General features: G+C 42.6%; 1 protein-coding gene across 1 annotated transcript in view; it reads right to left on the bottom strand.

Annotated features, from left to right (window-relative positions):
• LOC127630462 (nucleolar protein 4-like) overlaps nt 1–22,395 on the bottom strand; it is a 48,946-nt gene extending 26,551 nt beyond the window's left edge. The window contains exons 1-2 of the mRNA XM_052107999.1: nt 22,041–22,395; nt 4,357–4,509 (exon numbers count right to left, since the gene is read on the bottom strand). Coding sequence (XP_051963959.1) covers nt 4,357–4,509; nt 22,041–22,382 — 495 coding nt within the window. The 5' untranslated portion in view covers nt 22,383–22,395. The remainder of the gene's footprint in view (nt 1–4,356; nt 4,510–22,040) is intronic.
• Between the last annotated feature and the right edge of the window lie 2,363 nt (nt 22,396–24,758).

Here is a 24,758-nt window from a genome sequence, read left to right as displayed (position 1 = left end):
GGGCTTTAGTGACATTCACCAATCAAAGGGAGATCTGCTCTTTTCCCCCAAAATTGATGACAGTTACAGCAATGCAACACAACGTATGGTACCACACAACACGTGGTGTGGGCGAGAGCGCCCTTAGATGTCAGAGAAGAAGAGGAAACGAGGATGAGGAGCCAATATACTGTACGAACGATTTTCAAGCACGGTGTCATGTTCACTGTTGTCTTTTGTTTTGTGCTTTTATGTTGAAGCTTAGTTTAGTTCCTGTTTCGGTGTTTGTAGTCCTTTGTAGTTTCTTCTATTACCTTGTCTTGTTTCACTGTTGCCCTTGTTTGTCATTTTTGTCACTTTTGTAATTCCTTAGTTTTGCACTTTTGTCACCCTTGTACTTCCATAGTTTTCTTGTTAGCGTTCGTGTTCTCCGTTCATTGTTTTCACCTGCCCTCGTTAATTTGCCATTGGATTCTGTTCATCACCTTGTTACCTTGTTTGAGTTCTGTTTGTTCATTGGCCCCTTTTTCCCTTGTTCATGTATTTAACCCTGTCTGTTTGTTCAGTCTCTGTCGGTCGTTGTTTGTGAATGGATGTATCTGTTAGCTCCCTGTTTCCAGCCCGAGTTCCCGGTGACTACTCTCCCGTTCGTGGTTCCTGTTCCCCTTGTTGATGTCCCCGTGTCCTTCCAAGGTTTTGTCTCTGTTTTCCCATTGTGGACCTTTCCTTTGTTCCCGTGTTTTGTTATTTATGGTTTTCAATAAAGCCGCGTTTGGATCCTACCTTCTGTCTGCCTTCGCCTGATTTCCCAGATCGTGACAGAACGACCGACCAACAATGGATCCAGCGGCCCAACAGGCCAACTACCAGCTGCTCTGCTTGAAGCAGGGGGACCGATCGATTGAGGACCACGTCTAGGACTTCCTCGAGCTGGCGTTTGTCTCTGACTTCCCGGACCGAATCCTGGCATCTTTCTTCCAGGGAAACCTGAATGCCTCACTAAGGGAGCGGTTGCCACCGGCGACGCTCGGCTGGACTTTGGAGGAGATGGTGGAAGAGGCTCTGCTGGTCAGCGGTTCGTCACTCACGGTGTACGTGGCAGAGGAGAATCCTGCCTCACCTCCCGCGGTGGCGACCTTCAGCTCGCCCTTGGCTCTTCCTGTCATGCCAGTCCCAACTGTCAACGAGGTCACCCTCACGCCAGTCGCCTTCCATGAGCCAGCGCGGCCCACTTCGTCTGCCCGGAGGAGGGAGAGAAGACGGGCTGCCGCCTCCCGGTCCGCGCCAGCCACGGTCAGCGAGCCTGAGTCCTCGACAGCCACGGTGTGCGAGCCTGAGCCCTCGACCGTCCCCGAGCCAGCGCCTGTGGCCTCAGACGTCAGTGAGCCAGCGCCTGTATCCTCGACCGTCCCTGAGCCAGCGCCTGTAGCCTCGATCGTCCCTGAGCCAGCGCCTGTAGCCTCGACCGTCCCTGAGCAAGCGCCTGTAGCCTCGACCGTCCCTGAGCCAGTGCCAGTAGCCGTGACCGTCCAAGAGCCAGTGCCAGTAGCCATGACCATCCAAAAGCCAGCGCCAGTGGTCGTGCCCGTCCAAGAGTCAGCGTCTTCCGAGCCTCCCGAGCTTTCCAGAGCTCCGCCTTCCGAGCTTTCCAGAGCTCCGCCTTCCGAGCTTTCCAGAGCTCCGCTTTCCAGAGCTCCGCTTTCCAGAGCTCCGCCCTCCGAGCTTTCCATAGCTTCGCCTACCGAGTCTTCCAGGGCTCCTCTCGAGCCTCCCAGTGCTCCGCCTCCTGAGTCTTCCAGGACTCCGCCTCTCAAGTCTCTCGAGCTTCCCAGAGCTCCTCCTCTTGAGCTTCCCAGAGCTCCTCCTCTCGAGCCTCCCAGGGCTCCGCCCCTCAAGCCTCTCGAGCCTCCCAGGGCTCCGCCCCTCAAGCCTCTCGAGCCTCCCAGGGCTCCGCCCCTCAAGCCTCTCGAGCCTCCCAGGGCTCCGCCCCTCAAGCCTCCCGAACCTCCCAGGGCTCCACCCCTCAAGCCTCCTGAGCCTTCCACGGCTCCGCCTCCTGAGCCTTCCACGGCTCCATCTCCAGAGCCTTCCATGCCTCCGCCTCTAGAGCTGCCTACGGCGCCACCGCCCTCGGCTCCACCTCCTGAACCATCCTCGGCTCCGCCTCCTAGGCCTTCCTCAGCTCCATCTCCTGAGCCTTCCTCAGTTCCATCTCCTGAGCCTCCTTCGGCTCCACCTCCTGAGCCTTCCAGGCCTACGCCTCCTGAGCCTTCCAGGCCTCCGCCTCTGGAGCCCCCTACGACGCCACCTCCATTGGCTCCGCCTCCTGAGCCTTCCAGGCCTCCGCCTCTAGAGCCTCCTACGGCGCCGCCTCCATCGGCCCCGCCGCCAAAGCCTTCCAGGTCGTCGCCTCTAGAGCCTCCTGCGGCGCCACCTCCCTCTGCCCTGTCTCCTGGGCCTCCCATGGCACCGCCCCCTGAGCCTCCTGAGCCTCCCACGGCTCTGCCTCCTGAGCCTCCCACGGCTCTGCCCCCTGAGCCTCCCTCTGCTCGGCCTCTTGAGCCTCCCACGGCTCCGCCCCCTGATCCTCCAGAGCTTTCCATGGTTCTGCCTACCTTGGCTCCGCCTCCTGAGCCTCCAGAGCCTCCCACAGTTTCGTCTCCAGAGCCCCTCTCAGCTCCGCCTCCGGGACCTGTCCCTGTCCTGAGGCTGCCTCCCAGGCCTCCTGGACCTGTCCCTGTCCGATGGCCACCTCCCAGGTCCCCTGAACCGGCCCTTGCCAAGTGGCCAGCCCCCGGGCCATCTAAACGGGCCTCTGTCCTGTGGCCACCTCCCAGGCCCCCTGAACCGGCCCCTGCTCTGCGGCCATCTCCCAGACCACCTAAACCTGTCCCTACCCGGTGGACGCCCCCCAGGCCACCCGACCTGGTTCCCTGCACACACCCCCAGAGACTGCTTACCTGCCCTCTCGGCCTCCCTGGTCTGCCTGTCTGCCCTTTGTGCCCCCGTGGACTGTCTCATTTCCCCTTTTGCCCCCGTGGACTGCCTATTTGCCCCTTTTGCCTCCTCGGACTGCCTGATTGCCCCTTGTGCCCCCTTTGGTCTGTCTGTTTGCCCCTGGGTCCCTCACTTTGTTTCTTGTGTTTTTTTTTTTGTCATTTATTTTTTTTTAGGATCGTCTGGAATCCGATCCTTTGAGGGGGGGTTCTGTCATGTTTTGTTATTTATGGTTTTCAATAAAGCCGTGTTTGGATCCTACCTTCTGTCTGCCTTCGCCTGATTTCCCAGATCGTGACACACGGCAACAAGTTATTTACTTTTTTCTTCTCTCTCTGACTGTAATTTTTACAGTTCCCTGGAACAATCATGCCACAACTTTGATGTTACCAACTAGTCCACAAATAACTTTATTTGTTTATTTATTAATTTATCTGTTCATCCAATATTGACTAATCATTTTCTGCATTTTTTTTATTGTTGTTATTATACTTATTAGCCTTGTCGGTTAAAAAAATAATACATAAAACGTATGTATACTGATATTAAATGAGCAAAACGTGTAGCTACAGGTGTTTCAATTGTATCAGGTTTAAATACATTTTTGTCCTGCAGGTGTCTGCATAAGTCTATGTTCTTATGATGCTCTTAGCACTGTACAATTACTCCAGAGCACTCGTTAATCTACAAGCATTTTCAAGTACCATTCAAGTACCATTTACGATGCCTTTGGGAAACGGGCCCCAAAACTAAGATGAATCATAAGCTTTTGGGAAATGAGGGACTACATCACTAGTCTGCACCAGTTACTATATTTACTGTTAATTTATTATAGAACCCTCAGACTAAAGCCATGAAACATTATTTATTTAAAGCAATAATAGCACATAAGTGCAACAGGTGTTTCAAGATGGCTGCTGTTGTCCCGGCAACAGCCTACACTCATTACAGTTAACTATTCAAATGTTCTATTTTAAAGTTGGTTGTGCAATCATTAGAATAAAAAGGTTGAGGACAGTGTTTGCTTGCACACACCTAAAATACAAACCAAAATTTGTTTTAACAATGTCTTACTCATGAAAATTAAATTTACATTATGATGCATGACAGCAATTAACAACAATAAATACCCTCATGTTGCTCCAAACATGTTTGACTTTCTTTTTTCCATTGACCAGAAAAGGAGATGTTTGGCATAATACCTCAATCATTATTCACTTTAATTGCATCTTATTTCCATTCAATGAAAGTGAGTGTGACTAAGACTAATGGTCTGCCTAACAATAATTACTGTTAATGTTCTTTAATTGCAAGATAAAGTAAAAGTAAAAATTTGTAGTGACTGCTGTTTATGTATTAGAATGAAGGGTCGTGTCTCACCGCCTTGTAGGTCTTCTTTTGGCCGGCATGTTTGGGCGCTCTACCAGGATCTGCCCCCATCTCAACGTGCATGGCATAGATGATATCAAAAAAATCTTCCACCACAGCGACCCGCTTCAAAGAACTGTCCTGGGTTGCCCCTCCATCTGAACACTGCGGAGAGAAACAGAGAGGGTGATTAAAGATTAATAGAGTGCAACAGTAAAATACTAAAAGTATTACTAAATTAAATTTTCAATAAACAGTGAAATTTATCATAAATATTAATATGAATAATCAAAACTTCCGCAAAGTAATATAGTTTATTATACAGTTGTAGGAGTTTGTTGTTGCCAAGCAACATTGCAACTTGTATTGTAACTAATATAGAATGTGTGCTCAAAGATGTGCATTTGTAGTCATTTTACAATGGCTTTGAACTTAGATCATCTGTCAGACTTGGAACTGTTCATTTTATAACATGAAGTTGATTAAAGCCATCAAACAAAACAAAAAATGTAAACTGGATCAATATTCAAGCTTGTGATCACTCATACTTTATTAGTACAGAATCAATGGCAGACTCCTTGACCTGATAATTCCCTAAAGCCCTGCATGAAAACCTTTATACAGCTCTTTTGTGTCTGTCTCAGACAGCCAGGGAGCAAAGGTCTGTGTTTTAGATCAGTAAACTCCAGTCTGGTATTGGAAAGAGAGGTTTCAGGAGTAAGAGCCTCTGACTACAATAATGACACAGCAACAAGCACGGCTTTTTGGCGCAGACTGGCAACTTTATGGGCAGAATTCTTTATGGCATTACTGTTTCTTATTTCTGAAGTGCAGTCTCCTCATTTATGCTGTTCTCAGTCATTTCAACTGCTCCAGAATGAGTATACTCTGCGAGGCTTTATGAGTAGTATCACTCCCAGGGTTATGGTGAATGTGTATATGGCTAGGAGAGTCTTTCTGTGTAGTGTATTACTCAAACTTTCATTGATCTGAATCCAATATTAAATCCTCCACAGCTCAAGGGGTTTCTTAAAGAATATATCCTGTTTTGATTTGTGTGTGTGTGAGAAGGAGTGAGATGTGATTTACTTTTAAAATAACAGCTTTTTTTCAACAGACACACATACAGTAACCAGCCCCACCTCCCACCACCAGCACCTTCAACCCTGCTTTCCATAAGGCTGACCCTGTCGCTATGGCAACTGCCTGCGCTCTCGGGCAGGTGTGCAGGGCAGCGGGTCATGTGACACCTGCCGGAACTCCAATTGCTAAGACAACCGTCTTATTCCCCAGTCCCACACGGGCCCCACCTTCATCTGTCCTTTGTTGCATTCACACCTTTTTCTCTCATTATTCCTTTCTCAGAATGATTTGCAACTTTTTCCTAAGTAACTTTAATAGTTAAAAGTTTCCCATGTTAAATTAAAGGGCACCAAATTGCGAGCGTGTGCCATCATCTGTGTTCTGCGTCTGCTACCGGGACCTTAAATAACGTATCCCGATAAATGACGATGTAAAATCAACACCTAAAATTATAAGCTTTACATTTCTGCCTTTAAATTCTACTAAATTGGCCCCATTGTAAGTGTCTCACTGTAACCTCGTTTTTACTTCATTTTTTTTTTTAAGAAAACGAGGGATGAGTCTAAATAATGTTTTTCAACATTATGCCACAAATGTAGTCGATTGAACTTAACTTGTATTGAACCCAGAACATTCCTTTAAGTTTGTTCTTTACATCTCTGCTAGGTTCTAATATTGCTTTAAATCATAATTTTGTCTTTGTACAGATTGTAAAATTACCTGTTTTCATGTGTGGCAACTGCAGGTGCGTGTCTGTGTGTGTACTTTGCTATACTTTGTTAGCTAAATAAGACAAAACCTCCCTTTTTGTACATTTGAGTAGGTACGCATTTGGAAAAGTAGGGTTAGGGGATAGAAATTATCAATAGATCTGTATAAAAGTCCCCACAATAATATAAAAACAAATGTGTGTGTGTGTGTGTGGGGAGAAAGCATCACTGATTCTCCTTCCTCATCACCTCATCTTCTCTCTCTCTCATTCTTTTACTCTTTTACTTTGATTCCCAGAGGGGCAAACTGTTCTCTTTTCTTACTCCACTTCCTTCTCTCCATCACCTTTTCCCCAAGACATCTTCCTCTTTTCTCTGTCTCTTTCTATTTGCTGCCTTCTGTTCGTCTTTTCTCCTGTCCCGCTCAATCTTCTCCCCTCTTTCTCTCGCTCCCCCTTTCCCAAGTGCCAGGTAATGAAGGTTGCCATGGCAACTAAAACCAGCACAGAGAGCGGGTTCGCTTTAATCCAGTCCTCTCCAGCCATCCGGCTTGTGCATGCGTTCCTCTCGTCATAATTATCACTCTCATTATGCTCCCATCAGTCAAACATGCACCAACCCGGTTTGCATGATCTCAGTCACAAGGTGACCATGCCATACCTCTGCAGAAGCCCTTTCTCTGTGTCTCTTTTTGCCTACCAGATAATATTCCAGAAGTGGTCCCTATAGGACACAGACACAGGCTCTTCCAATACTTTTGAGAAGAAAGCCATGGCTATAGCCATGGGGGAGAACTGTGTTTGTGTGTGTTTGAGGCTTTTGCATTCGACTCCCTCTCTCCTACAAACATCTCAGCTCGATTGATCCATTACGGTTGCTTTCACTCATGCACTTACATACACACAATTCCTTTACTCCCAATTAAAATCTGAGGGAAAAATCACAGTCTGGGACAGATGTGTGAGTGACTAAACTAGGCCAGGAGGATCAGTGTGATCTGCTGTGCCCAACCCAATGCCTAACTTGGGCCCAGACAACAGAGAGTAACCTAATACTGCACCAACTTAGATACAAATATGGGCCAGTGCAATGTACAATGCATTAAATCACTGTGTTGTAACAGAAATTAAACAATTAAATAAGTGCAATATAATGTATTGTCAGCTGGTCATTAGCACAAAATAAGCCCTGGTATGAAACGATGGGGTTTTATTGTAAGATAATAACCTGCTCACGGCACAATTTCCAACCTGGTCTAATAGAATAAAGTTTTTTTTGCAAAATGACCTATAAATGCCTTGTTGCACATATCAAGGCTGTTTTCTTGGTGAAATGAACACTAGAGGTGCTAAAACAACAATTACTTTTATTCCCTTTCACACAAATCATGAGTTAAAGGGAAGATTATCAGTTCATAAACACTTTTTGCCCTGTTCCTCACACATTGCTGTCTTATGATATCCAAACACTTTGTCTATAGTGCATGACTTGTAAGGCAAAACATAAAGAAAATTGCATGATATAATCAACTAAATTTAACAGCTGTTTAAGCAAGTTGAAATTGCGTGGTAGCTCAAATGATAGAGCACTGCACTTGAGATGCAAAAGAAAGAATCAAAAGCCCACAAAATGACGTGGTTGCTTATGCAATTGCTTTTTTTCATGCCAATTTTGCTTTTTTTGACAACTATCGTTTAGGTTTAGGATTACGTTTTAGGGTAGGGAGGTCAGTTTTGCATTTTTAAAGTTATCAATTTAGAGCTCTAAATAATTTAGAGCATTAACCTTAAAGGGTAACTAAACCCTAAACCAACTTTTTTTAGTTAATGATCTGTAAGCATGGGGCTTTATTAGTACTGGTCATTGATTCAAGTAATTTTTTTGACATTTGTGTATAAAGTGATTTAATTCTACAATATATGGTGTAAAAACGTCTGAGTGCTGCCCTCTTCAGGTTGAACGGTGGCTACTGCAGTTGAATTTTCCTATTGGCTGTTGCGGTACTTCGTGACGTAAGCGGTGACAGCTGACGTAAGCAGGTTCCAGCTCACCACGCCAGATTCATGTACATGTCGTCTTGCGACCGTGTGAGGAATAATAATAACATAGAGTCTGACAGCAGCTGTCAATTAATCCGTCACTACGAGTCTCAGGTGCCTCCCCCATCAGATCAGGCTGGCATTATCAGATCAGGCTGGCATTATCCGCCTTAAAAGATGTCTACCTATTAAATAATTCATTAAAACTGAAATTGAATTCAAGTTATTTGAAATGTAACTGACTCGAGAGACATGAAATATGTAGGAAATATTACCTGGGACAACATTCAATAAAACTCTTTAGCAGTCAATGACTGCTGTAATTGACCAATCAGAATCAAGTATTTCAGAGAGCCGAGTTATATGCCAAAAAAACAATAAATATTACATAACGCTTGGTTTTAAAAATTTGAGGGGGACCGTTACTAATACGATAAACAGTAACCGCTTGTGACTGCAATACCGCATGAGTCACACACATACACAGATATACTCTGACCGTAGCTTCAGTTATTACCCCTAATCAGGTGAACACACTTACACTTCCTCAAAACACAAAAGTGCAGGGTTTAGATTATCAGGTTGAGCTGCGTATTTGGGGCAACCGTGTGTGTGTTTGATCTGAATAGGTTTGCATTTAATCATTAAACCACTGTAGAGCTGTACTAGTGTGTGTGTGTGTGTGTGTGTGTGTGTGTGTGTGTGTGTGTGTGTGTGTGTGTGTGTGTGGGCAGGTTTAAGTGGTTTATGACTTTTTTTAGGTTACAAACTGGTAATTATAAGGGTATTATGCTGTAAATGTGGTTTATGAGGACATTTCTAGTGTCCCCATAATTCAAATCACTTATAAAACATAATAAATGATATTTTTTTGAACATGTAAAAATGCAGAAAGTTTTTTGTGAGGGTTAGGTTTAGGGGTAGGGTTAGGGATTGAATAGTTTGCACAGTAAAAAAACATAATATCTTAAGTCCTCATAAGGATAGCAACACCAACGTGTGTGTGTGTGTGTGTGTGTGTGTGTGTGTGTGTGTGTGTGTGTGTGTGTGTGTGTGTGTGTGTGTGTGTGTGTGTGTGTGTGTGTGTGTGTGTAAGCAGCTGCTTGCTGGGCCTGAAAGAGGACAATTTCATCATCATCTCATCATTTTAAAGAAGCGCTGAGAATTGTCAGCAGCAGCAATCAGCATTTTCCTTCTAAAACTCCACATTATCCCTCTCTTCTCCTCTCTCTCTTTCTCTCCATCTATCCAGCTCTCTCTTTTCTTTGCTTTTTTCTTTGCTCTGCAAGTCTTTGCTTTTTTCCAGATGTGACATATTTTTCAATCCTTCTCTCCTCTTCTGTATCTTTGCTATTCTCTTTCTCTCTGCTTTTCTGTCTATCTCTCTCACCCGTCCCGCTCCAAACAGCTCTGTTGCTAGGAGACTAGAGGGGCTGATTCGGCAAGCGGCCACCCCCGACACCCACCCCCTCTGGCAGTTGCAAACACACACACTCAGAGTCTCTGAACAGTCATACACACAGGGGCAGTGAAGGGAGGGGGACAAGAGTAAGGAGGCAGCTGGGTCAAACTCGTACATACACACAAGCACGTATGCATGGCCCAATGGAGAAAAAGGAGTCCTAGCAAATACTTACGATGAAAAGGGTAGAGAAGAGCTGACAGACCCAAGGAAAGACTGAACATGACAGATGTAGCAGCACACTGGACCCGTTAGATACGTAGATATAAGATTTGAGATGAAAATACTGTTGCATGAACTTATTAATATGCTTGCTAAGGCAGGCATCACTATTAATGTTTGGCAGTCAGCACATTTTTATTAACTTCGACACATATTCCATCCAGTTTGCTTGTGCTACGGACATAAATAATATCTCAAATTGTGTGGCTTATTGAGAGGTATGCTATTGCTTGACTAAGCAATCAGACTGACAATTATTGCCTGACAGATGTTAAATCTGGCAAAACATCCTGTTTTATCTAGATAAAGGACTACCTTTAAAAGGAATGGTCTTGGTTCAATGTAAGTTAAGCTCAATTGACAGAATTTGTGGCATATTGATTAACACACACAAAAAATTGTGCTTTGTTTTATATAAAATAAAAACAAAATTTGGTTATACTAAGACACTTACACTAGAAGTGAATAGGTAAAGTCCAAACGAGGAATAAGTAAAAACAAATATCTGTGGTAATCAACATTATGCCACAAATGCTGTCAACTGTGCTTAACTTATTTTGAACCCGGAACATTCCTTTAAAAGAGGGACCCGTGTCAAATCTAGGGGCCTGAATATCATAGAGTTCTTCAACACCCTAATCACATAGCAATACACAGAAAACAACGAGAATGCTTTAGCGACTGCTCACCCTGCCAACCACCCACAGCACCAAAGCATCATGGTGGCAAGTTTTCTAAGGGCACGCACCACTCACATTTTATTCAGAACCTGTAAATATTATGTTTTTTTTTTAATCTTTTTCTCACTGTTGTCCCACACCTCAAGTAGCCTACATGCTTTATTAGTTATCAGCTGCATATTAACTACAGTAACATAAATGTACAAAAAGAGACATCAACATTCCAATAATGTAATAGTTTCATCATCTAAGTGTCCTGTGGGGTCAAGAATTATATTGACTGAGAGAGGATTGAATGTTTTGTTCTCAGACGTGTAAACACTTAATATCCCACAGTTTATTTATGAATTGTCTAGTTTGTTAAAGCTGCCATAACTCATTACAGTGATACAGTGCTTGAGGGAGAAACAGGGGAAATATTTGTATTACAGTGGATGAGCCAGGAAAGTGTGCTTGTGAGAGAGGGACTGTTTCTACAATGCAGGTGATTCAAATAAACATTTTGCAAATCTGATAACAGGTCACCTCTTGAAGTCCCTTTTCCTCCCTGTGCAGCCATCTGTGGGTATGGACCTACAAATCATAGGTTCCTCTGTTCCTTTCCTCTCATCTCCTCCTTTTCAATTCTGTGACCACCTGTCCCCCACCCTGGCACTCTCTCCACCTCCCTTATACTCTAAATTCATGAAGCCCTTCCATTAAATCCACATTATCCTTTACTATTACTACCTCTCTCTCTTTTCCTTTCCTCTTCTCTCATTCCTGGCCCTCCCTCTTATTCAGCCTCTCTTCCCCTCTCTCTCTCTTCTATGTCAGGGTGTGACAGATGCTTTCAGCTCCTTGTACAGGTGCTGCTCTTCCCTGATCTCTATCTGACTCCTATCAACCTAATTTCCCAGACGCACAGCTGATCATTACCTGCCATCTGCATTAGGCTGTCACTATAACACTGTTTATTGGTTTATATTGCTTTGGGGTTTAATTTGACCAGGACATTCTCTTTTGAGGTTCTGTGAGAATCACCGAACTGCTAATGGTTAAACATCCCATCATCAAACTGGAAGATCTGGAGGGTGGGCATAACAACCCATGGATGTAAACAAATGTTCAAGACTTAAAAGAATTTGGTAACTGAAAAAAAAATAAACCAAACTGATCTAAAAATTGGGAGAGACATGCCACCTCAATACCCATAGTGGTTACAGCCCTGCACAAACTCAAAGCACCAGATAAAGATGCATACTTGTTTGCATATTGGTATAAACGTGTTCTGTGCATGCTCTGAGGTGTCTGCTGGGTCATGTGACCCTGGTGTCAGTGTGTAATTGTGGGGTGGGGAGGGGGGTTGCAGACAGTGAGACAACCGGACAGGATCACAACGCTAATGAGAGACTGCAGCAGTTAATTACAAAGGAGAGAGAGGGAGAGGGAGAGAAAGAGATAAAGTGACATAGAAGATAGGGAGGGAGGATATGAGGATGGGGAGATGGAGTGAAACACTCTATTGTCCCAAAGCTGCATCATCCCAGAATAGAGATGGAGAAGGCTTTTATTCTCTCTCTCTCGCTCTCTCTCTCACACACACACACACACACACACACACACTTCGTCTCTGATCTGCTCAGTAAGGGCAGAGTGTACCGGGACTCTGTCTGTGTGTGGTAATCTGTGTAGGTGTATAAATTTGTGTGTGTGTGTTTGTAGGAGCTCTTTCTCTCTGGTAGGGGGAGGCCCTGGAGCCAGTTAAAATGTTGTTAATTTCTTCTCCTATGGGAGAAGAGAATGGTCTCTCCATGGCAACAGAAAAGGAGCCGAGGGGAGGAACACCAAAGCAGCACCATCCGCGACCCTCTCTCATCACATACACATGCATGCAGAACACACAAAAACAAACACACACAACACAATATACATATACGTACATGCACCCTAAACTCACACACTAGCATACAATCGCACATATATTTTACATAACACGTTCAAACCCCCTAATGGACCTATGGTCTCTATTTTTCAAGAGACCCAAAAGCTCACACACTTGGACACACTATCACTGCCTTGAATCCCAAACACTACCATTCAGACAGTAGCAAAAAAAAAGATGGAGAGGAGACACCAGATAAGATCACCTACTTTTGAATCAAACATTCATTTCAAGTAGGAGGCACTTCCAGGGAAATGAATTGGGTCAATCAAGCCATGTGTGTGTTTGTGTGTATGATAGCACAGAACATTTCTTGGTAAATCAAGGCACTAATGTCAGACATGGTAGCCTTATTTTTTCCTCTGATATGATTGCTGGCAGCTAATGATACAAAGTTTTAGATAAAAAAAAAAAGGTCAACTTTGTTTCATATAAAACCAAGTGGTTGTGTATACATTTAACAGGTAGACTTTGTACTACCTGAGCAGCATTTAAAGGTGAAGTGTGTAATTTCTGCATCACCGGTGGTGGCAAAGGGAAATGACCCTTCGCTAAGCCCGCCTTAAAAGAGCTTCTGACCAATCCTGTCTTAGCATCTGTTGCCCTGCTGCCATTACTCTGACATGTTTGCAAATGACAGCTTTGGAAGTAATGTGTACTTTTAAGCAGGATTTTATAAAAATTATCAACAACAAAAAAAAATCAAAGAGCGTTGTTGCTTTGTAATAGTGACATGAGTTACCCAGAGAGGATACATGCAGTGTATTTCTTTCTTTTTTTAATTATTTAAATAAATCTGGAGAAGAGTATGATATAACACCTGCAATGACACCTACAATTGCTCTAAGGTAAATTAAAGCTAACTGAACTTTAATTTATTTATACATTGATTCAAGTCATAGTAAAAGCGATGTAGTACGGGATGTAAATAAACAGTTCACAGCATTAAAATTAGTTTGTTATGAGACATTATAAACAGCTCTGTTCACTCATGCTTATGCTATTAGATGTGTAATTGCTATTGAGTTTTTCTCTTTTCAAGTGACTGTAATAATTGTTTGCCTTAATTCTGATTTACAGTCTCCACAATCTTTTATCAAATTACTGTGTAATTTAACAATTTCTTCTATAAAAATCTTCTGATAAATATGCATTACAATGTCACTCTTCATACCAGCCCAAATAAAAATATTATCCATTACGTTTATGAGAATATTTTGCCAAAAACCCATGTCGTTCCAATTGGGAGTTCTGCAGAGTGAGCAACCGTAACCAAAAGGGAGGAGCTTAGAGAAGCAAAATTCTAATTCCGGAAAAATGTAAACACTGAACACTCCATCCCATCTGTCATTGGTCAAACAAACAGATAGTCCCAACCCAAACTCATGCCACTGGTTGAGTAAACATTTCTGTGACCGACTAGTCTTTAACAAAAAGAGCAATATTTTGATTTGATAACATGCAAATCATGCTGGGATAAGAGTATTTTAACTTTGAAAATGTCAGTGCTAATAGAGATCTGTTTTCAAAGTCAGATATATGTTATTGGACATTGTGCCTGTCTTGTGTGTTGCATCTGGACAGTGTGACTGTTTTGTACATTGTATGTGGACAGCACAGTGCTCTCTGTGGGCTTTTCATGTCTGAACCTGCTATTGCAAATGCATCATGCAAAACTGTTAGCATTTATGCAAATGACTGGTAGATAAAAGGCCACTGTTGATGCAGCAGTGGCGAGTTTCTCTGGGTTTGGAGGGGTGGGGAGGGGAGCCGAGGGAAGGTCTGTTTAGATCCCTTTTTCTCCAAGGCCCTATACAGATATGCTCACTAATTAATCACTTATCATAATGAGATTTTTGCCAGATATTTTCCTCAGTGATATGCTAATAATGGAATTTGCTACTGTTTAAGTCCTCTTCTTCTCACACTTGAGTGTGTGTGTGTGTGTGTGTGTGTGTGTGTGTGTGTGTGTGTGTGTGTGTGTGTGTGTGTGTGTGTGTGTGAGCGTGTATTTATCACTTTGTGGGGACCAAATGTCCCCATAAGGATAGTAAAACCCGAAATGTTTGACCTTGTGGGGACATTTTGTCGGTCCCCATGAGGAAAACAGCTTATAAATCATACTAAATTATGTTTTTTGAAAATGTAAAAATGCAGAAAGTTTTCTGTGAGGGTTAGGTTTAGGGGTAGGGTTAGGTTTAGGGGATAGAATATAAAGTTTGTACAGTATAAAAACCATTATGTCTATGGAAAGTCCCCATAAAACATGGAAACACAACATGTGTGTGTGTGTGTGTGTGTGTGTGTGTGTGTGTGTGTGTGTGTGTGTGTGTGTGTGTGTGTGTGTGTGTGTGCGTGCATGCGTGTGCGTGTGTGTGAATTCATGTACTGTTGTGAACAGTCATTTGAGTGGATGTGTGTATTTTTCAGATTAGTCCCCAAGAGGAGCAGTTTTTTCAGGACAGATGACAGTGTCTCCTGATCTCTGCAGGACAAAGGACACCGTCTTTCTCTACACAGATCTGCCTTCAACTGACCTGGAGCTCTGAGCGAGAGGTTCAACATAAAACACACACACAAACACAGCTGAAAATAGCTGACCACAATGATGCATTAGACAAGATGTCAGTAATGAAACTTTTTTCCAAAAACATGATCTGTCACTGTCACCAATCCAAAAGATTATTGTAGAAAATCTATAGCACATAATTACAAATTACAAAATCCTTTTGGAGTGGAGTGGTGGTGTAGTGGTATAAAGCACATAACTGGTAATATGGTAATCAGAAGGTCGCTGGTTCGATCCCCACAGTCACCACCATTGTGTCCTTGAGCAAGGCACTTAACTCCAGGTTGCTCCGGGGGGATTGTCCCTGTAATAAGGGCTCTGTAAGTTGCTTTGGATAAAAGCGTATGTCAAATGCATAAATGTAAATGTTTTTCTCTTTGTCTTTTTTGCATGAGGTTACAGGTATGATGTAAGAAGCAAGAGCATTTCTGAAACAACTGTTTGCTTTTTTATCACCTCTAACATCCCTCAGTAGATATGATGGAAAGAGTGAATATTGAGCGATTGACCAGAAGTTTTCAGAATCAGCTCACTGTCCTCTTGCCATAGGCCCATACTGCAGAAGACTGACTAAACCCTCACAAGGCTACACACCACACACATACATGGAATGAGGATATTTCTGTTTCTGTTGGCATAGCAACAGAAAGCAATCATTTCCTTCGCTTAAAATCTTGCTGCATCCTTTCTTCTCTTTTGCCCCCTTAATAAGAAAAATCTTTAAAAATACTCCCTCTTGCTGGACATTCATTTCTTAAAATGAACTGAAACATAGATGAAGGGAAAAAATAGGTATGTGAGTGGTAAGAGATGAGTGCCATGTAGAGTCACTGTGCTGTAGTATATCTTTTATTGCCAGCATTTACAAATGCATACCAGGAGTCTTCAGCCTTTTTTAGGTTAAGGAGGGACGAAGCAGGGACCCCCTGTTATGCACTGTATAAAGAGTGTTGCATGATGTAATGACGTTTTGTCACAAGACATGCCAGAACCAATGGGGTATGATGTTATTGACGTAGCCACCATGCTGGATTTCAGCACTGTTTAACAACATCAATTACGGTCTGTTCATCATAATCATAACTTCATGTAGATCATATGTCTTCAGAAGACTTGGTATTTGATATATTAACTGCATGGACTGCATTTATGACACTATTGGGTGATTTATTAAGTCAGTGTGTACTGCCATTGTATAAAATTCAGCCAACAGGACATTCATTAAATAATTTCCTTTTGTGTTCTAAAGAAAAAAGAAAGTCATATGGATTCAGGAGGGACAATGAACCACTTTGCTACTTTAGCCTCTTAACTTTATCTTTGGTTGGAGTACATCGTTTTATATTGTATTTTTGTTGAATGCATATTTATATTTGTTTCACAAAAATTTGTTTGAGATCAAACAATAATTGGTGGACCCCCTGCAGTACATCACAGACCCCCTGTTGAAGATTTGCAGTAGATTGCAAGATGTGTTTTTAAAGATATTTTAGAAGGGAAAACAGCATGCATTATTGAATTTAAGAGTGGTCGCAACTAAATATGAGAGCGTGTGAGTGTTTTTGCTCCCAATGTTACCCACAGGACATAACAGGTGATAAATGAAGTTACACCCCCTCTCTAGAGCGAGTGATAGAGCAACAAAGAGAAAGAGTAAAAAAGAGATCAAGAGAGAGGGAGAGAGAGAATATTAAAGTGATACAGAGAAAGAGTTTGACAGACAGAGAGCAGAGCAAGCTTGTGATGCCCTGCAGCTGAATTCAAAACCACTCTCATGAAACAAAGTCTACAGTGGGTCTGTGACACAACAGATACATATTTAATAGCTTTATGAATGATCTGTACGCTGTGAGCACAGTCAGCACAGAATAACGCAGGCTGCTAAATGTATACGCTAATCGTGCCTTTTTCTATTCTATTTCTCTCTCTCCTACCTCCACTGTGATGGGCCTGGGCCTCTTTTTACCCAGCCCTTCCTGACTTTTCTTCCTCTTCCTCTATCTTAAAACCACACAGGATAAAAACCCACCAACCCCCAACACACACACACACACACACTTGAACACACACTCCAGCTCCAGCCCTCAGCAGCCCCCTTGCTCAATCAGTTCCCCCTCCTCTTCACCCCCATACACTGAAACTTGGCACACCCATTGGGCAGCTGCATCAGAAAGGCCCTCCACCACTCTTCTACATCCCGTACTACACTGGGGCTCTGGCCCACACCATGACACCCTGCAGCCCTGGCACCCAGGGGGAGGTGAAAGGGAAGGGAGCAGAGATACTGCTCACATGGGGGGTGAACAGTCAGAGGAAGACGGAGAGGAGATTGTTCAGATGGGAGCTGGCAGGGAGCACCCAAGGTGAAGTCAATTTTATGTTTACTGCTGATGAATGAAAGACTGAGAGAGACAGTTACTGATAAGAGACTGTGTAGTCTCTTAACACAAAAAATATCTCTGTGGGCACATGTGTGTGGGTCTGGCACACACATACAGGAAATAAATATGTACACATACAGAGTGGCCCCAAGAAGTATTTAGACACTTAAGGCACACTTAAAATTAAAAAGAATATCTCAGCTCTGTGGTCTATACAATGCAAGTGAATGGTGGCCAGCACTCTGAAGGTCCAAAAAACACAAACAAAGGTGGCATAAAATCCACACAACTTCAGTGGTTTAATCCATATCTTCAGATGTTATATGATAGTGTGGAAGAGAAACAGATCAATGTTTAAGTCCTTTTTTACTATAAATCTCCACCTTTGACCAGCCCCAACAATGAAGTTGTGATATGCATGAAGAATGTGGAAGTGAAAATGAAAGTGGATATTTATGGTAAAAAATTACTAAATGCTGATCTGGTTCTTACCAACACCTATTATATCACTTCAGAAGACATCAATAAAACGACTGGAGTCATATGGATTATTTCTATGCTGCCTTTATGTGTTTTTTGGAGTTCTGGTTCATCATTCACTTGCATTGTGAGGACCAAAAGAGCTGAGATATTCTTCTAAAAATCCTTGTTTGTGTTCAGTAGAAGAGAGAAAGTCACACACATCTGGAATGGCATAAAGGTAGTAAATTATCTGAGAATGTTTCATTTTTGGGTGAACTATCTCTGTAAATCCAAGAAAGAAAAAAAAACAATATAAATGACTGACCAAAAACTGTTATGTATAAATTACAATTTTAATGTATTTTTTTAAATAACCATATATACAGACAAAAAAAAAAAAAAAGAGCTTCACTGACCCAATTTAATAACAAACAAACAGAATTTTGTGATTTTTTTTTTTTTGTCTTTCTTTACAAAAATGCCACTTGGTTTTACATTTTGTTATCTAATGCAATGACAAACATAAATGTTTAAGTGTTGGTTAAGTCTCCAAATTCTTTTTGAGGCCACTATACACACAAACCACCTCAACTAACACACCTGTAATGATCTTTAGTATTTTTATATACAATTAATCTTTTTGACTTTTGGGTCCTTGTCTCAATTCACCCTACCCACATGATGACAAATACATGTACAATGCTAAGTAGAACCACAGAGATTGTGCCACAATCGTTGCACTGTCTTTATTAATATATAAAGTTCCTTGGTTCCTTCTGTTCCTCTTAATACTCTGCTGTTCTGTTTGTTCTCCTTTCTTTGCTTGTTTTCTAATTTGTGAACACAGAGCAGGTTGGGGAGGATCCCCTACAGTTTCAGCCCTTAATGAGATAAAAACGCTGATGTTAACATCATTCTGTTGCTCAGTTTGTATGTGTTGATGGTTACACTTCCTTGTTCTTGGACACATTGTGGCATACTAATTAGTGAGGAGCAGTGCAGGGTGGGTATTAGAGGAAGTAACTTAATGACTCAGTTTGGATTCATTGCTCTTTGTGTGAAAGGTGTCATGTTCGGTTACTGTACATTTTGAGGGCATAGTGTGAAAAGTAAAGAAATTCTGTATGTAGAAACATATTAATAAACTAGGCATAATCTACAACTAGCTGGTCATCCCACCCACTTATTACAGGGCTACTTCTGAGTAAATATATAACTAAATAAATACAAATGTAATATTCATTTGAGTTTAAATTATGTTAGAAGAAAGAGACTGCTGAGTGATACGGGTGACTAGCAAAGCCATAGCGGAAATATGTTGCCTGGGACAACGGTCAGTTATAGTTAAGTAAACATATTTGACCACAGAATGAAGTGACTGACCAGAATCAAGTATTCCAGAGAGCTTTATAAAATATCTTATCTAGTGGCCATAGATCAAATAGCTTCATCCATATAACTGGTCCTCTGCATGACTGACAGACAATTTTTGAGATGTAGTGTACTTGTCATGCAGTGACAGGAGGCTGTATGGATGTACGGAAGGACAGAATGACTGATGAAGGGTAAAGAAAACACGGCATTAGGGAGCTGTTAAATAATGATAGTGAATGCCAGTGTATACAGACCTTAGATCAGCCACAGTTACATGTCCTCAGAGAAAGAGAAAGAAAATGGTGGGTGGAGAAATCCACATGTGTGTGTGTGTGTGTTGGGGGGAGGGGAATAGTCTTCAACAAGTAATTCATAAATGTAATCTTGAACTTCCCTTTCACATCTAACTTGCACATTCATTCCATTACAGGTGGTAATTTGTGAATAGAGGATCTGTGATTGCCACAGGCTCAATGTACATCCTATGGGTAGTTAAACCCAAACATCTGTGTGGAGGGTTCACAGAGGCAGGAGATGTTACTATATTCAGAGTTCTGCCACATTTCTTCTTAACACAGTCCTATAAATGAAAAGCACACTGGGAGCTGCCTGTCAGGAGCTGTCAAACGGTTGCATAGCAATTACCTGCTAATGAGAATTAATCAACGTTGGTTTAGCTTTGGTTATTTTCAGGGGCGGTGCCAGGAGTTTTTCAAAGGGGTGTCCAGTTAGGGGCAAGAGATCAGTCTGTGGTGGCACAGAAATGTTTGGGCAGCATTTTTATATCGTTGGACTGGGGGGGGGGGTACAATGACACCCAGGATGGAGAGGTTTGGCGACCTTGGTGTGCACACATATTAAGTTTTACATTTGTACAGAGATGATTTCACCTCTAAATAACTAAATTGTGCCAAAAAAATGACCAAAGAAATGACTAAAACAGCAATTGCGAGTGGGGTGACAAATGGGGTGGCCAAGCTTCGGTCCATGGTGGCCATGGCCACCCCTGGCCACCCCCTAGCTCCGCCACTGGTTATTTTCCACACACACACACACACACACACACACACACACACACACACACACACACACACAAAAAGAAAGAATAAAGATGTAAAATTATACTTATTGAATTAAGTTTATTTTTTGTTTCTTTGTTTTGCCTAACTTTATGGATCCTGTCGGTATGATTTCTAATCCTTGTTATGTTTTTTATATATACAGTCAAAGGCATTTCACATGAATTGCGAACAGGTATGTACACTCATTAAAATACTGTATTGTCTCTAATGTTCCTAATGTGTGTGCTTATTTTGCTCAGACTGAGGTATGCCGGTCTCTGGGGAGACAGTCTCTCTTGGCTGGCAGACAAAGGTCTGCTGGTGGGACCCCTTAAGGGCACTACACAAAATGGTGTCTCTGAATGGCATTATGCACCAGTGGTATTGGGCGACCCCACTGTTCAAGAAAACAGTTACTAGCGCATATTTTCCAGCCTTTGCTATGGTCCATTTTTTTCCGATTTCATTAAAGCATCTTTATTGCTTCTGATCCCCTTGTGTTTGAGAGGTCGTGACACATTATTCACCTCCAGCTTTAATTAAAACTATCATTGGCCAGACTGGACCTTTAAATTCGCCTCCAAAGCTTCGTGCCAAAATGCCTGTAAGCGTCGAACAAATTAAACAGTATCGTCACTCATCCTGCATGGGGGGCCCATTTTCGTGCAATCGTGGGACGTCAAAATGATTCCGAATTAAACACTGAACATCGCTCATCTGGCTCTGGTTGTCTTTATAATGATGCATTCTGTCATTGTCCTGGGATGTGTTAAGAAAAAAAGCGCGAGCATTCTAGAGCAGAACAGGTAGGTTACCAGAGCAACGGGTGCCAACCGTCCGCTCCGCCCTCATCCAGTACAGAACAATGCAAGTGCTCTCCCCCCCTCAAATAAAGTTGACGAATTCCCACTATAATAGCTAATAGTACGTTGGCCTTTTTCTTCAATGTTCAACGTTTTTACACACCACTCTAACCAATACAATGATCGCAGAGCGCGAGAGAGCGTTAGTGCCAGATATGACCACAGAAGTATGGTGCGCGAGACCCTCAAGTGATCCACGAAGTGCTTCAAGTCCCTCAAACACTCATTCACCAGAACATCGTGCATCTGTCATGTAAGCGTGTATATAAATGTGCCTACGTTTTAACATCCATCATATGCCCCTTATGTAAACGCCCCCCTTTGCGCGCGCGCGCGCGCCTGTGCACCGGCATCCCCCAAAATCGGGTACATCAGCTCACCGTACGCGCGCTCCAGTGTCTCGTGACTTAATGTGAATTAAACATGCGCTGCGAATTGTTGTCTCAGTCAATATTACTATGATTTGCTGGCATGCAAACGGACCACGTTGTGATTTTCTGTGCCATCCCGTCAGCAGGACAACGTCATGCTTGTTCGTCAGGCGGCGCGTCTCGGGCGAGATACCATTACTACACCGCCGTTGCTATGGCAGCAAGCTCTCAGAGTAAGACTGTTCTGCCCGGTTGGGGTGAAGGATGCAGTTCTCGGTCAACCCTCGGTGACAGAGATGTACGATTGAAAAGTTGTGCACAGCAATGTGGATTGCGCGTATATAAGTCGGATTGAATCAAACGTCCTGAAGCACGTTTAGGTTACAATATTGGTAGTAGCCTACCACGTTAAGAGTTTAAGTCTCATAATGACAGACAGACAGACAGACAGACACAATTCACACAGATATCAGCTGAAAATAAAAAGGACTTTACCGTAGACTTGACAGGGACGTACAGGACGGGCTTCCCCGATGACTCTTTCTTGTTGTGCTCGCCCAATATGTTGCTGCCGACCTGAAACCCCTTGGACTTCACCCAGAATTTAAATTTGGCGTTGATGTGGCTGTTGTCGATATAGACACCGTCGGACTCCTCGTTTTGTAGCAGGGTCTGCATAATTTTGTTGTATTTTCGACGCGTGACGGTCTTTGTTTTCCCCGAGTCCCCGTAAGTCCGGAGACACCAGTCCTGAAATTCGCTGAACATCTCTGCCTCCAAAACAACGGGACTTCGGCTCCTTTTAGTTAAATCCGCGCATGGTTTCTTATTTGCCATTCCTTCCTCTTTGTGAGCCGTGCCCCTCTTCGAAATAATAAAATAGCCTACAACTACAAAGCTTCTAACATAAAATTATAGTAGACTCCCCCTCCTCTCCCTGTCCCGCTACGAGGATGATGGCTTCAACGCCGGTGCTGGATGTCCACCTCCGCTAAACAAGCGGTAAAAAGTCGTATGCGTTCCTGTTTCGGGCAGCCGCACACCTGTTTGCAGAGACGCCTCGCCTACTGTCCCAAACCGCAACGGCAAATGTCACTTGCACACACCATCCGCTGAGGAACTGAAAGAGGGGGCCGTCCTACCAAGCGGGTCTCTCCCACCTGTGCGTAAACGGTCTTCTGCTCGAGGGCTAGTGTAAGTGGGAAAAACGCCGAGGGTCGTTTATCGTTAAAAGGGAATAAAAGAAAATCTTCGCGTGACACTGAAGAGTTTAACTGCTCAGTTTTAAAACGACCGGTCCGCGAAAGCGTTCTTATTCGGGATACTGCACGAGCCTGATGTCAAAAGGCGCCTGGCGCGAGAATGTTTCGCAAAAATGATTCAGTTTGTTTATTTATTTTGAGATTCACATAAAAAAAATCCTCTCCGGGTTGTAATAGACTGCCTTCGCGAGCCGTCGTCACGCGCTAGGATAGTCCCACTCTTTCCACCTGTTTGAATCGGACCTGCGCGAGCACTGCTGCCATGAGCAGCGCACCACCACGGTAGAGACCGTCCCAAATCGACGTTTCTCGTTTGTAATCGCCGAAAATTAATAGATAATGGTAGTTTTAAGACAAAGACGCCAGGCGTGAAAGAAAAACATCCGTACTGGAGTATTATTTTCTATCTTTCTCATTGTTTTTGATTTTCAGGAAGTAGCATGTGCAGCGCGTGGACGCAGTTGTTACAAAGCGGGCGGTTAGCAGTATGGTGTCGCAATAAAAATAAAAATAACGATTTCTGATTCAGACACTGCTTCGGGCAAAGGATTGACCATTTGATTATATTTGTATCAATCCAAATGAGTGAAAATAAATCTTTATTGAATAGAATAAATGCTATAATTATTTTTCTCTTTCATATCACTGTGATTGCAAGACAACAATAGCTTTACACTTTTCCTCATGTTTACGGAAATGGGGCCAAATTGAATGTACTTTCCACTGAAAAACGGAACTGAACAGTGCCATGTTTTGTGATTTGTGTTTCAATTGTACAGATTACTTTTCGTGTCAAGCTTATATTTTTACCAAAACATACCAACAAGTGTAACGCCTGAGACCCCAAAATATCTTTAAAAAAAAAGCCACTAATTGTTCTCATTTGTACCTGATTCAGGTTGATTATAAAAACAATAATTTTGCATGTATTAATGTACAGAGAAGGAACAAAATGATCAAGCACCACAAAACGACATCCTTTACAAAACTTTTACAAAGGATTCCCATCTTGCACTCTAAACTGAAAACAGTTAAAAAATGATTGATTGATTGATTTTCCCACATGAAGAGGTAATCTGATGATTCAATACAAAAAAAAAAAAGCTAAGATTTTCGCTAAGATTTATTTTTAAAATATATAATTTCATCAAATTGAATTGAGTAATCTTTAATAAAATACTAAATATTTTAATAATTGAATCTGGTTAAATATTACACTGGTTTATATATTACTAGTCAGACAGTTTAATGCTATGTAGTACATCGAAGATATCTTTGACCTTTAAAGCATCTTTGCAAAATTGCTGAAGTTATTTGGATCCATACATTTCTATAAAAACTGTAAAAGAGTCTACGCATTTTGATTTGTGTTTTCTTAAAATGGCTGGGAATTTTTGGGAGGGCTTAGGTTTTAGCAATCATATTATGTTGCAGATGACTATGTTTGTGCCATATACATGCATGTGGTCAAGTTTTGTGCCCTCTGATGTCAGATTCTTTGTGTGTATATGGTTTGTTCATTTCTAATACAGTCTGTGACAATGTGTTACAGTTTTGTCATGTATGTGCAATGGTATGTGTACATGATTGGACTGTGTGTGTCCATATGTGAGTGCTGGTATGTGAGTATGCTCTCTTTCTTTGTGCAGTCAGTGTGAGTGCTCCGGGGCTGTGTCGAGGACCATGCTGGGACTGCTGGTGATGTCGGCTGCTGTTGCTATGACAGCAGCTCAGCTCCAGCAGCTGAAGAAGCAGAACAGGCCGCCTGTATCTGCCCCATCCAGACTGCATTGCCTCACTCCACTCACACAGGTCCAGAATCTTCTCTCAGTCATGGAACCTATTTGGAGTTCTTTTCCTGGATCTGGAATCACTTCAGCATTTCAGAATCCGCCTTGAGATGTGGAATTTTTTCAAATGTGTGGAATTCTCATTTGTAATGGATGAAGCT

Source organism: Xyrauchen texanus, chromosome 37, assembly GCF_025860055.1.
Source record: "Xyrauchen texanus isolate HMW12.3.18 chromosome 37, RBS_HiC_50CHRs, whole genome shotgun sequence".
NCBI lineage: Eukaryota > Metazoa > Chordata > Actinopteri > Cypriniformes > Catostomidae > Xyrauchen > Xyrauchen texanus.
Note: the sequence above shows the minus strand (reverse complement) of the source record. Positions and strands in the feature narration are given on the sequence as shown.